This window comes from Lepisosteus oculatus, chromosome 2 (assembly GCF_040954835.1).
Source record: "Lepisosteus oculatus isolate fLepOcu1 chromosome 2, fLepOcu1.hap2, whole genome shotgun sequence".
Classification (NCBI taxonomy): Eukaryota; Metazoa; Chordata; class Actinopteri; order Semionotiformes; family Lepisosteidae; genus Lepisosteus; species Lepisosteus oculatus.
Window position 1 is genome coordinate 65540477 of NC_090697.1, and position 16627 is coordinate 65557103.

The 16627-nt window shown below is 52.4% G+C and overlaps 1 protein-coding gene across 2 annotated transcripts in view; it reads left to right on the top strand.

The window, feature by feature from the left end:
* The window catches only part of kcnip3a (Kv channel interacting protein 3a, calsenilin), an 87749-nt gene that overhangs the window by 910 nt on the left and 70212 nt on the right, over window positions 1-16627 (top strand). Inside the window, exon 2 of one of the 2 annotated variants that reach the window (XM_069180858.1) lies at window positions 16353-16527. In XM_069180858.1, coding sequence (XP_069036959.1) covers window positions 16353-16527 — 175 coding nt within the window. The remainder of the gene's footprint in view (window positions 1-16352; window positions 16528-16627) is intronic. The other variant, XM_069180863.1, reaches the window with a different exon arrangement.

A 16627-nucleotide genomic window follows, 5' to 3' on the forward strand; every position in this document is an offset into this window, starting at 1 on the left:
TAGTGTGATCGACCCGAGCCTGTCTTCCGTGCGCGCCGCGCTGGGTTCCTCGGCTCGCAGCGCGGTGGCTGCCGGGCGCCGAGACACGGGTTACCGATCCGGTACGACTTTAAGAAGAGCCCCGGGCCGGGGGGTCCTCGGAGCGGCGTGCGCCAGCAGCGGGTCGCGGGGCGGGGGGGCTCGCTCTGTCCCCTGTGTCCCAGGACTGTGTCCCCCGCGGCGTCGTGACCGTAATCAGTCAAAACAGCGGAGTTCATGACCGCCAGCGCCGGTATTATTGTTGTTATTATGGGAATGCCCGCCGGTTGTGAAGCAGCGGTCTGAGTCGGTGAGTCAAGAGACAGGCGGTCGAGCAGGAGTACGGTAACCGGCCTCTCCGCACCGCCGAGCAGGCAGGCGGCTCTCGATCTGTACAATCGATCCGCGATCCAGCGGGAGGGACCCCAGCCCTTCATCTGGTGCACAACTAGAAAGAGCGACGAGATCTCCGCGGAGTTTCTTCAGCGGGCTGTGGCGGGGGCGGATGGTGTTTTAATTGAGGTCGCCGCGCTTGTGCTGCCGGATCGCCTCTCTGGCTGGGTCTCTGTGTCACACACACACTGATGGAGCAGGTCTCTGTGTCACACACACACTGATGGAGCAGGTTTCTGTGTCACACACACACACACTGATGGAGCAGGTTTCTGTGTCACACACACACACTGATGGAGCAGGTCTCTGTGTCACACACACACACACTGATGGAGCAGGTCTCTGTGTCACACACACACACACACTGATGGAGCAGGTCTCTGTGTCACACACACACTGATGGAGCAGGTCTCTGTGTCTCACACACACACACACTGATGGAGCAGGTTTCTGTGTCACACACACTGATGGAGCAGGTCTCTGTGTCACACACACACACACACTGATGGAGCAGGTCTCTGTGTCACACACACACACACACTGATGGAGCAGGTCTCTGTGTCTCACACACACACACACTGATGGAGCAGGTCTCTGTGTCTCACACACACACACACTGATGGAGCAGGTCTCTGTGTCTCACACACACACACACACACTGATGGAGCAGGTTTCTGTGTCACACACACACACTGATGGAGCAGGTCTCTGTGTCACACACACACACACTGATGGAGCAGGTCTCTGTGTCACACACACACACACTGATGGAGCAGGTCTCTGTGTCACACACACAAACACTGATGGAGCAGGTCTCTGTGTCACACACACAAACACTGATGGAGCAGGTCTCTGTGTCACACACACACACTGATGGAACAGGTCTCTGTGTCACACACACAAACACTGATGGAGCAGGTCTCTGTGTCTCACACACACACACTGATGGAGCAGGTTTCTGTGTCACACACACACACTGATGGAGCAGGTCTCTGTGTCACACACACACACACACACACACTGATGGAGCAGGTCTCTGTGTCACACACACACACACACTGATGGAGCAGGTCTCTGTGTCTCACACACACACACACTGATGGAGCAGGTCTCTGTGTCTCACACACACACACACTGATGGAGCAGGTTTCTGTGTCACACACACACACTGATGGAGCAGGTCTCTGTGTCACACACACACACACACTGATGGAGCAGGTCTCTGTGTCACACACACACACACTGATGGAGCAGGTCTCTGTGTCACACACACAAACACTGATGGAGCAGGTCTCTGTGTCACACACACAAACACTGATGGAGCAGGTCTCTGTGTCACACACACACACTGATGGAACAGGTCTCTGTGTCACACACACAAACACTGATGGAGCAGGTCTCTGTGTCTCACACACACACACTGATGGAGCAGGTTTCTGTGTCACACACACACACTGATGGAGCAGGTCTCTGTGTCAAACACACACACACACACTGATGGAGCAGGTCTCTGTGTCACACACACACACACACACTGATGGAGCAGGTCTCTGTGTCACACACACACACTGATGGAGCAGGTCTCTGTGTCACACACACAAACTGATGGAACAGGTCTCTGTGTCACACACACAAACACTGATGGAGCAGGTCTCTGTGTCACACACACACACACACTGATGGAGCAGGTCTCTGTGTCGCACACACACACACACTGATGGAGCAGGTCTCTGTGTCGCACACACACACACACTGATGGAGCAGGTCTCTGTGTCGCACACACACACACACACTGATGGAGCAGGTCTCTGTGTCGCACACACACACACACACACTGATGGAGCAGGTCTCTGTGTCGCACACACACACACTGATGGAGCAGGTCTCTGTGTCGCACACACACACACACTGATGGAGCAGGTCTCTGTGTCGCACACACACACACACTGATGGAGCAGGTCTCTGTGTCGCACACACACACACACTGATGGAGCAGGTCTCTGTGTCACACACACACACACACACACACACACACTGATGGAGCAGGTCTCTGTGTTGCACACACACACACACACACACACACACACTGATGGAGCAGGTCTCTGTGTTGCACACACACACACACACACACACTGATGGAGCAGGTCTCTGTGTCGCACACACACACACACTGATGGAGCAGCTCTCTGTGTCACACACACCAGGAGATTACAGTCAGTGAGCACAGAACGGATTAGAGAGGACAGTGGCTCTCCAGTCCATCTGCCCAGTAGCGTAAATTCCCCAGGATGGTAACAGACTCTGTACTTTGTTAGAGACATCAACTACTCTTTACGTCTGGCTAAAGATCCCCCCATTTTTAGCCCTCTTTACCCCCGCCTGCGACCTGAGGGCTTGAGGGGAGCTGACTCTCTCTGACTGACAGCAAGACCTGTCTGAAGCAGAGTATACAGAGTGGACAGAGATCCTAATCAGAACATCGCAAACGAGAGGCCATTAGTAGCTTACTGATCTGAAGATCTCTCTCACGTGTTGCTTGAAGGAAGTCAGGGTATCGGCTTCAACAGCTTGGCTAGGTAGTTGGTTCCATTCTCCCACCACTGTTTGTGTAAATGAGTGCCTCCTCTTCTCTGTTTTAATTGCAGTTCCAGAGCAGTCAGCCTTACTGCTGTACAATAAAGCTTTTCCAAGGTGATACTGTTCTCTGTGTAGCACAGTGACCAAAGTACAGTAAAAGGCTCTCAATTGTCTTAGTTGTGCCTGTTGTAGCTGTGCAAGTCTCTGCGGTCCTCGATTTGAAATCCGCAGAGTTCACTGCGTTCTGGTGGCCCTTCGATGAGGACAGCTAATTTAGTGTGAACAGCTGCTGCAGTACTGAAGGACGGGCCCTCTCTCTCACACACACGCATCAGGTCTCCTGCTGCTGGAGATAAATAAACACTGGCCATCTCCACACTCTGAAGCTCCACTGTGTGCATCAACACGGCGTGCTCCTCAACACAGGCGAGGCAGGATTTCAATACACGGTCAGCAACGGGTTCCAGGAAACTCCCTTGTGAGCGCTTAGTGGAATCTCTGGCTTTGTGAACAAGGTGTTGGTGGTTGGGTGTTGCGTGTTGAGAATCTGAGGGAGAGTGGCCATTGTCATGATTACTGTGCAGTTTGTGTGTCTGAGGTGTGCAGATCCCACCAGTTCTCTCTGAAGCAGTTTCCTATGCTCTTTGTTCTGATGGGGCATACGTTCTGAATTTCACATAAAAAATGCAGGTTTACCACTGTATTTGATCCCTTTTGTTCCTCCTTAGTAACTTTTCCACTCTAGTTTTATTACAGGCCCCTACTGTAACAGCACTGTCCTACTGTACGTTTACTACAGTCCCCACTGTAACAGCACTGTCCTACTGCACTTTTACTACAGTCCCTACTGTAACAGCACTGTCCTACTGCACTTTTACTACAGTCCCCACTGTAACAGGACTGTCTTACTGTACTTTTACTACAGTCCCCACTGTAACAGCACTGTCCTACTGCACTTTTACTACAGTCCCCACTGTAACAGCACTGTCCTACTGCACTTTTACTACAGTCCCCACTGTAACAGCACTGTCCTACTGCACTTTTACTACAGTCCCCACTGTAACAGGACTGTCTTACTGTACTTTTACTACAGTCCCTACTGTAACAGCACTGTCCTACTGCACTTTTACTACCTGCTATGCCCCCAAGCTCTGGAACTCCTTGCCCAAGGATATTAGAGAGTCACCTTCTCTAAACTCCTTCAAATCCAGACTCAAAACCCTCTTCTTCAGAAAAGCCTTTACTTAACTGGTTCCATTCTTCACCCCTCTGCTCTTCTTAATACCATCTTCCACGGTCTCCTCTATTGTTATTGTTGTATTGTTGTAATTATAATTGTGTCCTGTCTTGTGAAATTTTCTTATTTATTGTTGTAGTCTTCTTATTTATTGTTATTGTCATCCTGTAAAGCGCTTTGAGAAGCCACCTTTAAAGGCGCTATATAAAATAAAGTTTATTATTATTATTATTATTATTATTATTATTACTGCACTTTTACTACAGCCCCCTACTGTAACAGGACTGTCCTACTGCACTTTTACTACAGTCCCCACTGTAACAGCACTGTCCTACTGCACTTTTACTACAGTCCCTACTGTAACAGCACTGTCCTACTGCACTTTTACTACAGTCCCCACTGTAACAGCACTGTCCTACTGCACTTTTACTACAGTCCCTACTGTAACAGCACTGTCCTACTGCACTTTTACTACAGTCCCCACTGTAACAGCACTGTCCTACTGCACTTTTACTACAGTCCCCACTGTAACAGGACTGTTCTACTGTACTTTTACTACAGTCCCTACTGTAACAGCACTGAGTACAAAATGGCTTTCCTGAATTTACTGAATTTTATATGAAGCTCTCTTTAGAGAGTTTCGGTATCACAATACTATGCCTGTGTAGAGGGTAGGTCATTTTTAAAAATGCATAAGAACTTTCTGCAGATTCAGACTGCGCTCCTGCAGGGCTCAGTGTCTGTTTTTTGTTTTGCGCGAGCTCTGGGTGACACAGCTGGTCTAATTGTGTAGCTGCATAACTAATGCTTCTACCCAGGCTCCAGCCTGCTGTAGGGGCAGGTGTACTGTAGCGTTAGCGGGGTCCTCCCAGAAAGCAACATGCTCTTCGCACTTCGAAGCTCTCCAGCTCTCCCAGCCTGTCACTCGGGCCCGTTCAGAGCTGCTGGTGGGCAACTGGGCGCACGCCACCGCCCCAGCCCCTGGTCCCAGGACTCCTCCAGGGCAGCGGGACACCGCCATATTCATTCAGCTTTCACCAGCGTGCTTAGAGCACAATACCCTGGCAGAAATGCAACAATCCCTCCCATGAATTTTTCAGCACGCGGGGCGGAAAAGCCCCCCCAGGGGCGCCATGCCTGGGGGGGGGCTGTCTGGGGAGCGGGCGATTTCAGAGTGCAGGAGGAGGACGGGGGTCGTGCTCCTGGGCCGGGAGTTCTGCACTGGGGGGCTGTGGGGGGCTCACGAGCTCGTCGCAGCTCCTCCTGTGTCTGGCGCTCCGGGAGAGGAGCGGGGCCGCTGGGGGGCTGCTGGGGGGCTGTGGGGGGCTCACGAGCTCGTCGCAGCTCCTCCTGTGTCTGTATCCAGTGTCTCCACCCCTGGTCCTGGTTAGTCCACCAGTCTTTAGGAATTGGTTTAGTGGTGACCTGCAAAACCTACTGCCCTGGGTCTCTCCAGGGCCGTAGATGGAGACCCCCTGATCGGTAGCTTCCCAGTAGGACCCCAGCTGGAGACCCCTGCTTCCAACTATAGCTTAGTTCATGGATGACGTGGTTATGCAACACTGCCATGAACTGGTATCTCTCCTTCCCAGTAGCAGCGCAGCAGCAGGTGCAGGCCTGTGGCGCTCAGGTGGTAAGAGCAGACGTGCCCGACAGGCTGCGCGGCTCATCCCAGTTTTGCTTTGTTGACTCTGTCCACCAGACGGCTGCCCGGCAGGAAGAGTGGGCTCGTCATCCTGTTGTGTAATGGCCAGGAGACCCCGGCTCCTGTTTGTTTATCTGCCTTGATCTGGTTCGTATTAGTCCAATCCTGCATGGAGGAAAGGAGAGAGAGACAGGATCAGAAGGAGAGAGGGACGGGAGCAGGGGGGGAGGGGGACAGGAGCAGGGAGGGCAGGATCAGAAGAGAGGGGGACGGGAGCAGGGGGAGAGAGGGACAGGAGCAGGGGGGACAGGATCAGAATGAGAGAAGGACGGGAGCAGGGGGAGAGAGGGACAGGATCAGAAGGAGAGAGGGACGGGAGCAGGGGGAAAGGGGGATGGGAGCAGGGGGAGAGGGGGATGGGAGCAGGGGGGACAGGATCAGAAGGAGAGAGGGACGGGAGCAGGGGGAGAGGGGGACAGGAGCAGGGGGGACAGGATCAGAAGGAGAGAGGGATTGGAGCAAGGGGAGAGGGGGACGGGAGCAGGGGGAGAGAGGGACAGGTGCAGGAGGAGAGGGGGACAGGAGCAGAGGGAGAGAGGGACGGGAGCAGGGGGAGAGGGGGACAGGAGCAGGGGTGGCAGGATCAAAAGGAGAGAGGGACGGGAGCAGGGAGAGAGGGGGACAGGGGCAGGGGGAGAGAGAGAGACAGGAGCAGGAGGAGAGGGGGACAGGAGCAGGGGGAGAGAGAGAGACAGGAGCAGGAGGAGAGGGGGACAGGAGCAGGGGGAGAGAGAGAGACAGGAGCAGGAGGAGAGGGGGACAGGAGCAGGGGGGGCAGGATCAAAAGGAGAGAGGGACGGGAGCAGGGAGAGAGGGGGACGGGAGCAGGGGGAGAGAGAGAGACAGGAGCAGGAGGAGAGGGGGACAGGAGCAGGGGGAGAGAGAGAGACAGGAGCAGGAGGAGAGGGGGACAGGAGCAGGGGGAGAGAGAGAGACAGGAGCAGGAGGAGAGGGGGACAGGAGCAGGGGGGGAGGCTGGAGAGTGAGAGAGCACCAGAAAGCAGTTAATAGCTTCCTGGTGTTTGTCCACAGCGACAAGCACAGCCCTGGTAAGAAGCACTACCCCTCCTCCCTGCTGAAGGCGTCAGTTTCGCATGTTGCTGGAGAAAAAGCAGTGAAAGAGAAGCAGATCAGCTCCCTCGACGCTGACGTCATCGAGCAAACTTTTCTCTCGCGCTGACGACGTCCGCGTTTCAGACATGCACTGAGGCACTTCTCCCGGAACGGAAAGCAATCATCTCAACAAATGAGATTTTTTTGGAGCCAGAGCTGAGATGTACAGTACCTTCAGACACTGGCGGACTTACCTGCGGTAGAACTGGAGGTCTTAATCAGTCGTGATTTATTAATTGGACTGTCCTCCTGGCGGTGAAAAAAGCACAGTTAAAGGGTCACGTCTCCTGCTTCCTTGTGGAAGGAAAAGAGTGTTTTATAGAAAAGACTACTTGAAATACCCTGGAGCCTCCCAGCTCCCAGAAACATGATGGCAGGGCTAATTGTCTCTGTGTGTTTGTGCCTGTGTGTGTGTGATTGCTATGGACTGGCATCCCTGCCTCGTGCTTTCATAGCGGTCCCTGGGCTGCCTGGTACAGTGTGGCTCAGTAGTTCCCGAGTGCGCACGTGTGTTCACGCATGTGTGCCCCGCAGTGGATGGCTTCCTTACCTTGCGCTTTTATGATTTGGAGTAATTAGTGTCTCTAAATAGCTCCTTTGTGTGCACGTGTGTTCATTCGTGTGTGTTTGTGTGTGTGTGTATTCATGCGTGTGTGCCCTGTGATGGATTGGCCTCCCCACCGTGTGCCTTGTGCTTCCAGGATAGACTCCAGGCTGCCGCGACTCCTCCTGGGAATGCAGTAATAGTCTCTCGGACACTGGAAGGACAGTACCGTGCCACTCAAGTAGAGTCGAGCGAATTCAAGTTGTTGTTGTATTTTGTCAAAAACAGAGGAGGAGTACTGATTCAGAATGGAACTGAATGGAGTACGTGTTTTAATCATAAATTCAGGGTGTGTAAGGAAAGTGGTGTGATAGCTGTGGGAACAGGGTGACGGGGTGCACGACGGTGGTGTTCAGGGTTCACTGGAGTGCAGGCAGTGTGCTCCTTGGACGTGCAGCCTGCAGAGTGCTCCAGCTGGAGTGTGCTGCTCCGAACTGCTGAGATGGAGAGTCTGTATAATGTGGCTCATGTGCGTGTGTAGACTGAGGTCTCTCTCTCGCTCTGTCCTGTCCCGCTGCAGCTGAGGGGTCCCCAGAAGAGGAGACGTGAGGGTGACCGCTTGCCCCTGAAAGATCTATTGGCTCCGCAGGGGAGCTTGTTCCCCAAGAGCCCTCTCCTGTGGTACTTAGTCTGTCTGAAAATTGAAACCCTCGAGCCAGGTGCCGTCAGTTCCAGCTCTTCTGTTGCGGCAGTGCTGTGTGTGTAGAGTCCTCGCGCTCGTATATGTAGAGCCCTGCCGTTCTCCGGTGACAGGCCTGGTCCCGGAGGCCGGTCGCAGAAGATTGAGCCCGGGACTGTTCCGAATGCCAGGCGCGCCAGCGGCGTCTTTGTGTTTCTGCGTGTGTGCCAGGAAAGGTGTCTAATTGATGAAGAGACGGGGACTTGTTTCACCTGACACCCCCGATCTTCCTGTCCAGGGCGGGAGCTGTGCCACCCTCAGTGGCAGCGCGTGAATAATACAGGGGCCGCAAGTCTCAGTTTGCTCGTCTCTCAGACCGCAGCCCTGGCGAAGTTCCTTCTCTCTGTAGCGGAGCTGGTACTGGCATCAGCCTGCCTCCCCCCTCAGCAAACACAGTGGAAGTGTTGGCTTTTCCCCCGCGGCCTCCACACCCCTCTGTTCTCAACATCCACAATCTGCATCAGGCCCTGCGGATACTGAGGTGTTTGTCGGCTCTCTTTTGTGCTCGGTGTCTTGTCACCTTGTTATGGCGAGGACAAATCAATCAAAACCTACCAGCAAGCATATAACCCTACGATACCCTTCATATTCAATACTTCAGTACAGCAGAATACTCCCATTACAGATCTGCCAAAAAACTACAGTAGATCAGTCCTGTTACAGTGGGGACTGTAGTAAAAGTACAGTACGACAGTCCTGTTACAATAGGGGACTGTAGTAAAAGTGCAGTAGGACAGTGCTGTTACAGTGGGGACTGTAGTAAAAGTGCAGTAGGACAGTGCTGTTACAGTACGGACTGTAGTAAAAGTACAGTAGGACAGTGCTGTTACAGTGGGGACTAGTAAAAGTGCAGTAGGACAGTGCTGTTACAGTGGGGACTGTAGTAAAAGTGCAGTAGGACAGTGCTGTTACAGTGGGGACCGTAGTAAAAGTGCAGTAGGACAGTGCTGTTACAGTAGGGGACTGTAGTAAAAGTGCAGTAGGACAGTCCTGTTACAGTAGGGGACTGTAGTAAAAGTGCAGTAGGACAGTGCTGTTACAGTGGAGACTGTAGTAAAAGTGCAGTAGGACAGTGCTGTTACAGTAGGGGGCTGTAGTAAAAGTGCAGTAGGACAGTGCTGTTACAGTGGAGACTGTAGTAAAAGTGCAGTAGGACAGTGCTGTTACAGTGGGGACTGTAGTAAAAGTGCAGTAGGACAGTGCTGTTACAGTGGGGACTGTAGTAAAAGTGCAGTAGGACAGTCCTGTTACAGTAGGGGACTGTAGTAAAAGTGCAGTACAGTCCTTGACTGTGGAGACAAGCCCAGTGTTCCTGTGGAGTGTGTGTAGGAAGGGTGCAGTACAGGTGCACTGGTTGCTCTGTTTGTAATAAATGAAGTAGCAGAGAGCAGATCTGTGTCACAGGTCCAAATCGAACCGCAGCAGTGAAATGAAAAAGAGCTGCAGCCGTCTGGAGCCCTGTGCTTGCACTGTATCATTCCCGCCTCCACCAGTCTCAGTCTTTTGTAGCTGAATAAATAAGTATAAAAGATATGCAGATTTCTACTTGGTGAAGTGTCTTTGTTTTTCTGTCTCCGTTGCTCAGACTCGTCCTGTATAAACATGTGTTATGTAGATTTATTCTTTAAAAAGTGGCTTTATGTAATTCAGATCTCTCTCCATCTGCCTCCCCCATTCTGAACGAACAGGCTGAACAAACATAAATGCAGATTTTGAGTTTGCAGCTGTGTGTAGTCGTTTCTCCCTTTCGCGTTGTATAAAAGAAGGCTTTTGATGAAGTTCTGCATAAAAGATTAATTTTCGAATTACATGGCATTTAGGGAAATGTGTGCAATTGCAATGAATGAGAACTGGCTAATGGGGTACGGTGAGTACAGATCAGTGGTAAAGGTCCAGATTGGGATTATTAAATTAGTGGGGTACCACAGGGATCTGTACTAGGACCACTTCTCTTTCTCATATTCATGATCTGGTATAGTGAGTCAACTAGTCATGATAATAAATCAAGAGGCTTAGCAGCCACTGTAGAAGTATTACATGAAATTCAAAAAGATTTAGGTAAAATACAAGACTGGGTGAACACCTGCCAGATGGCTTCTAATGGAGACAGGTGCATGGTTTTGCATGCAGGTAGGAAACATAGAAACTACAAATACACAATAGAAAACGCTGAGCTAGAAGAGGCTACGTTCTTAAAGTATTTAGGTGTTTATGTTAATACATTGGTTACATCTTCCAGATTATGTGGGGAAGCAGTAAAAAAGACAATGTTAGACTGTATAGTCAAAAGTGTAGTTTTCAAATCAAGGAACACTGTTAAAATTGTACAGCACAATGCAATAGTACATTTAGAATACTGTGTTCAGTTTTGGTCAGCACGTCATAGAGAAGATAGAGCTGTTGTAGAATCGGTCCGGAGAAGAGCAGTCAGACACAGTCCGGGATTTATACCAGTGGTGGCCAGTCCTGGTCATGGGTGAGCCACACACCTGCTGGTTTCTGTTCCAGCCAAGCCCTGAGCTACACAATCAAACCCTTCATTAAGATTAATCTGTGCTGTTTGTCCTCAGGTCATTAACATGTTGGAGCTTTAATTCCCGTATTTTGTGAGTGAAATAAAATCCCCAATTTGTGACTAGAAACAAATATTAAATTGAAGCAACTTCTTAGATTAATTAAGTCTTCGATTATCTAATCAAGATAGGACAGAGTGAAAACCAGCAGTTGTGTGTCAGCAGGACCAAGACTGGGAACCACTGATTAAAAGGAATGTCCTCCCCTGACTGGCTGAAGGAACTGAACTCTTTTAGTGTTGGCTGGAAAAGACTACAAGGATACTGTAATCATAACTATAGGCATAGACAAAGCCAACCCAGAGGACGTCTTCGAGATGAACAGTAAAAGATGAAGCAGAGGACACAAGTATGCAGTATATGGAAGTGCATTTAAAACTGGAAAAAGGAGACACTTTTTTTTTTTACACAAAGTGTAGTGGGCGTGTGGAACAAACCACCCGGCCATGCTGTTGAAGACAGTAAACCCAGCAGCATGTCTTTGGACTGTGGGAGGAAACCAGAGCTCCTGGAGGGAACAGGAACAGAAAGCACCCCAGTTTGTGTGGCCAGGCTGTGGTCCCTGAGCCTGTCCTTTGTCAGGGTCTGATTCTTCTTGTTTTCTCTCGCCCTGGTCACTCGGCCAGCGTGTGCGGTCTGCTTCTGGTTCCTCTCCCGCTCACCGCTCTCCCCTTTTCTCCTCCCTCTCCCTCTCCACTCTCTAACACCCAGCGTTCCGAGTCGGCAACAGCATTTCCGGACACTGCTAATAAGAAACAACACTCACGCTTATCTCTCTTCCTTGTTTTGTGTGTTTCTAGTCTGCCCATGCTGTCACTATCTATAACTTATGGTTTCCTATGTGTGGGGTTGTCTGTCGGCCTGTGCACGTCGCGGATGAGAATCCCAGTGTACCTGTTTGTGTACACGTGGCCGATGAGCTCCCCTATCTCCATGTCTCTACTGATCTGTAAAAGAGGTCTGTCATCTGGCTCTGCGCGCTCGGGAGACTTCCCAGTGCGGCGCGGCTGGTGCTCGCCCTGGCGAGACGAGCCCCTCTCCCCGCGGGGGGTGCGTCAGCAGCCAGACGCCCCCCGCTGCGGGCGCGCATTACCTCCCCCCGGGTGCAGTGGAGACGCTTCGTTTTCAGCTGTTGTTATATCTGACAGAAATCGAGCCCGGGGGTGATTATTGCCGTAATGCGCTTCTTCTTTTTCCTAATTTCTCCTTCGCCGCCGGGAGCCGGCAGCCAGCGGCAGGGGTCGGCGCAGTCTCCAGATAGGCGTTTTGTAAGTGGGGAGAGAAATGTCCACAGTTCTGCTGCGGAAGTTCCCCTTGCATTCGTATCCTCCTGGGGGCTGGGGAGGGGGTCCCCCTCTTTGTATTTCTGCAGCCTTTCAGGCAGGCACTGCGACACCAGAAGAAATAGAGGTGTTTTGTGCCCGGCGGCTGAACAATAACTCCTGCACCATGGGCGCCCACAGCTCCTGCTGAGTGTTTCTGCGGCCTGGCTGTGGCCGTTTAGGAAAAGTCCTGGGCAGTCTTCATTCTTTCTTGTGTCTGAGGAAGTTATTGTGTTTGTGAAAAATGATTTTTGGCACCTGAACGATGTCAGCAGCAGAGCTCGGCAGCCTAGACGTGGGGCTGGGAGACCCTAATCAGCAGTGGCTCCTTGGCGCTGGGCGTTGGGATTAGTCTGTCTGGGCACTCCCAGCTCTCCTGCAGTCAGCGACCCCTGCCTGCAGGCTTGCAGTGATGTCAGCGGGGGACTGCCTGCCCCTCCAGTCAGAATTGGCTCTCCTGTCAGTTGCAGTGGAGCTGGCAGCCTGGCCAATGATGAGCAGGTGGGCGTGTCAAAGGGGTGTGTCTATACGGCGCTACTTCCCCCTCGACACAGTCGGTCCGTGCCGTGGGCGTCTCGTGCAGCACTGTGGGGCACACATGCTGCACGTGCACACTGAACCGCAGGGATCACGTGCCCATGGGAAAGACACCAACATCACTGGTGTCCCCCCGTGCTCAGGGAGGGCAGTGCCAGCTCTGGCTGATGCCCCGCCTGCTGTTGTTCCAGGGGTCATGCCCATGTGAGAACATGCTCCACTGTCTGCTGTGATCCCTGCCCAGAATTCAGGACCTGGCCACTTTCTTTTTTTCAACCATCAGTCCTGCTGGCTTTGCTTTGACAATATATCCTCTAGGGCTTTTGGTCAGGGTGTTTTTGTGGGGGGGTGAGGGATGGTGTTAGTCAGTGTGTCCCTCCGCTGTGACCTTTGACCCCTCCCGGTAGAATGATGAGGGCGGCCCTGTTCCCGGAGACATGAGGAGTGGGTACTGCGCTCTTCCTGGTTCCTGGTTCATTTGTGCGAGTTTCCCCTTGTGTCCGCTGGGCTGTTCCTGCACCGAGCGATTAGTCATCTTTAACTGATCTTTTATTAATGATGTTTTTACGTCGTTTTAATTATTCAGCGCCCTTTCCCAGTGAACTGTGGCTGGGCTTTGTAGTGCAGGTGTGCGTGTGTGTGGGGGGGATCCCTGGACACTTCCTTGCCCCCCTGTCCCTGACACACGCACATTGACACACGCTCAGATGCGTGTGCATGCATGGCTACACACATTACTGCAGACCAGCAAGGACTCACATGTTATTTTTCCAATCAGTGTCTGGATGTCTGTGTGGACAGTGTCTGTGTGCAGTTTGGGTGGTGTGTGTGTGTCTGTGTGTAGTGTGGACAGTGTCTGTGCAGTTTGGGTAGTGTGTGTGCAGTCTGTGTGCGGTGTATTCAGTGTGTGCAGTGTGGACAGTGTCTGTGCACAGTGTGAACAGTTTCTGTGCATCTGTGCGCAGTGTGGACAGTGTCTGTGCGTCTGTGCGCAGTGTGGACAGTGTCTGTGTACAGTTTGGGTGGTGCATGTGTGTCTGTGTGCAGTGTGGACAGTGTCTGTGTGCAGTTTGGGTGGTGTGTGTGTGTCTGTGTGCAGTGTGGACAGTGTCTGTGCAGTTTGGGTGGTGTGTGTGTGTCTGTGCAGTGTGGACAGTGTCTGTGTGCCGTTTGGGTGGGGTGTGTGTCTTTGTGCAGTTTGGGTGGGGTGTGTATGTCTGTGTGCAGTGTGGACAGTGTCTGTGCAGTTTGGGTAGTGTGTGTGTGCAGTCTGTGTGTAGTGTGGACAGTGTCTGTATGTCTGTGCGCAGTGTGAACAGTGTCTGTGTACAGTTTGGGTGGTGTGTGTCTGTGCGCAGTGTGAACAGTGTCTTTGTGAAGTTTGGGTGGTGTGTGTGTGTCTGTGTGACTGTGTGGACAGTGTCTGTGCGCAGTGTGAACAGTGTCTGTGTACAGTTTGGGTGGTGTGTGTCTGCGCAGTGTGAACAGTGTCTGTGTACAGTTTGGGTGGTGTGTGTGTGTCTGTGTACAGTGTGGACAGTGTCAGTGTGACTGTGTGGACAGCGTCTGTGCGCAGTGTGAACAGTGTCTGTGTACAGTTTGGGTGGTGTGTGTCTGTGCGCAGTGTGAACAGTGTCTGTGTACAGTTTGGGTGGTGTGTGTGTGTCTGTGTACAGTGTGGACGGTGTCATTCTGGCAGTGCTCACTGTATATCTGGAGGTGATAAGGCCACACTGTACAGGACAGTGTGTTTGTCACCTGTGTAGAATTTGTCTGCTGGAGAATTCTGGCACGTTGCCATGGCAGCCAGGCACTTGTGTATACTGATGAGATCTGAGAGGTTCATTCCAGCCCCCTCCTCAATTCTCCCCGTTAGACACACACATGCTTGCAAATGCACAAACGTGTACACGCACCCACTCGCACAGAGAAGCGTGCGGAGACTCACTCGTCACTCTGTGTGACAGGTCTCGTGTTTTAGAATGAGCCTGATACAGTCCTGATACTCTCCTGGGCTTAGCAAGGGCCCACAGTGGGGATCTGGATTCAGGGACTGACTGCATGTGTGAAGAATATGCATGCACAGCTGTCCTTCCAGGACCAGAACAAACAAACTCACACCTCTATTGAAGAGGTGCCTTCTGTTGCCACTGAAGCCCCCTGTTAGCCCCTCTGATTCTCTTGTCGCTGCGAGCAGTGAAGAACTTGCAAAAAGCTGATCTTTGCCCTGGAAAATTAAAAATAAGAAATGCATTCCCTTCCCTGCTGATGCAGAAATAAAGTTACTTAATAATTGATCGAAAAATCAATATCTGTCCTATTTCTTTTCTAATGCTGAATTATAGCATCAGATATTTGAGGAGAGGGAGTCTTGTGGGAAGGAAGTGACTCTTTTTCCCTTTTCCCCCTCTCTCCCCCCTCTCTCCTGTCTCTATCACCCCTCTCTCTCCCCCCTCTCTCCTCTCTCTATCACCCCTCTCTCTCTCCCCCCTCTCTCCTGTCTCTATCACCCCTCTCTCTCTTTGTCCTGTCTCTATCACCCCTCTCTCTCTCTTTCCCTCTCCTCTATCACCCCTCTCTCTTTCCCTCTCCTGTCTCTATCACCTCTCTCTTCCCCCTCTCTCCTGTCTCTATCACCCCTCTCTCTCTCCCCCCTCTCTCCTGTCTCTATCACCCCTCTCTCTCTTTGTCTGTCCTGTCTCTATCACCCCTCTCTCCCCCCTCTCTCCTGTCTCTATCACCCCTCTCTCTCCCCCCTCTCTCCTGTCTTTATCACCCCTCTCTCTCTTTGTCTGTCCTGTCTCTATCACCCCTCTCTCCCCCCTCTCTCCTGTCTCTATCACCCCTCTCTCTCCCCCCTCTCTCCTGTCTCTATCACCCCTCTCTCTCTTTGTCTGTCCTGTCTCTATCACCCCTCTCTCCCCCCTCTCTCCTGTCTCTATCACCCCTCTCTCTCCCCCCTCTCTCCTGTCTCTATCACCCCTCTCTCTCTCCCCCCTCTCTCCTGTCTCTATCACCCCTCTCTCTCCCCCCTCTCTCCTGTCTCTATCACCCCTCTCTCTCCCCCCTCTCTCCTGTCTCTATCACCCCTCTCTCTCTCCCCCCTCTCTCCTGTCTCTATCACCCCTCTCTCTCCCCCCTCTCTCCTGTCTCTATCACCCCTCTCTCTCTCCTCTCTCCTGTCTCTATCACCCCTCTCTCTCTCTTTCCCTCTCCTCTATCACCCCTCTCTCTCTCTTTCCCTCTCCTGTCTCTATCACCCCTTTCTTTCTCTCTTTCCCTCTCCTCTTTATCAACCCTCTCTCTCTCTTTCACTCTCCTGTCTCTATCACCCCTCTCTCTCTCTTTCCCTCTCCTGTCTCTATCACCCCTCTCTCTCTTTGTCTCTCCTGTCTCTATCACCCCTCTCTCTCTCTTTCCCTCTCCTGTCTCTATCACCCCTCTCTCTCTCTTTCCCTCTCCTGTCTCTATCACCCACTGTGGAGACCTCTCTCTCTTCCCTCCCTCTCTCCCTGTCTTCGTCACCCCTCTCTCTCTCGTTCCCTCCTCTCCCCCCCCCTTGTTTCTCCCTGGCTCTGCCCTGCTGTGGGCCAGGAGCAGCGGAAGGCTGTGGACGGGAGCCTGCTGGGCGATGCCAACGGGGTGGAGCCCAGCCCGGGCGGGAAGAAGGACAGCGGGAAGTGGCAGAAGCCCCGCCTCTCCCGGAAGACCCTGATGAAGTGCTGCCTGGTCAAGTGGATCATCGCCAGCACCGCCCCGGAGGGGCCAGGTAGGTGGCGCTCTCTGCCGGGACAGTGAGTTTTCAATCCAACGGTTCCTCATTGAGGTGGTGGGAGCTTGTCCGGCCCCCCGTCTGTATCCTGGTTTTG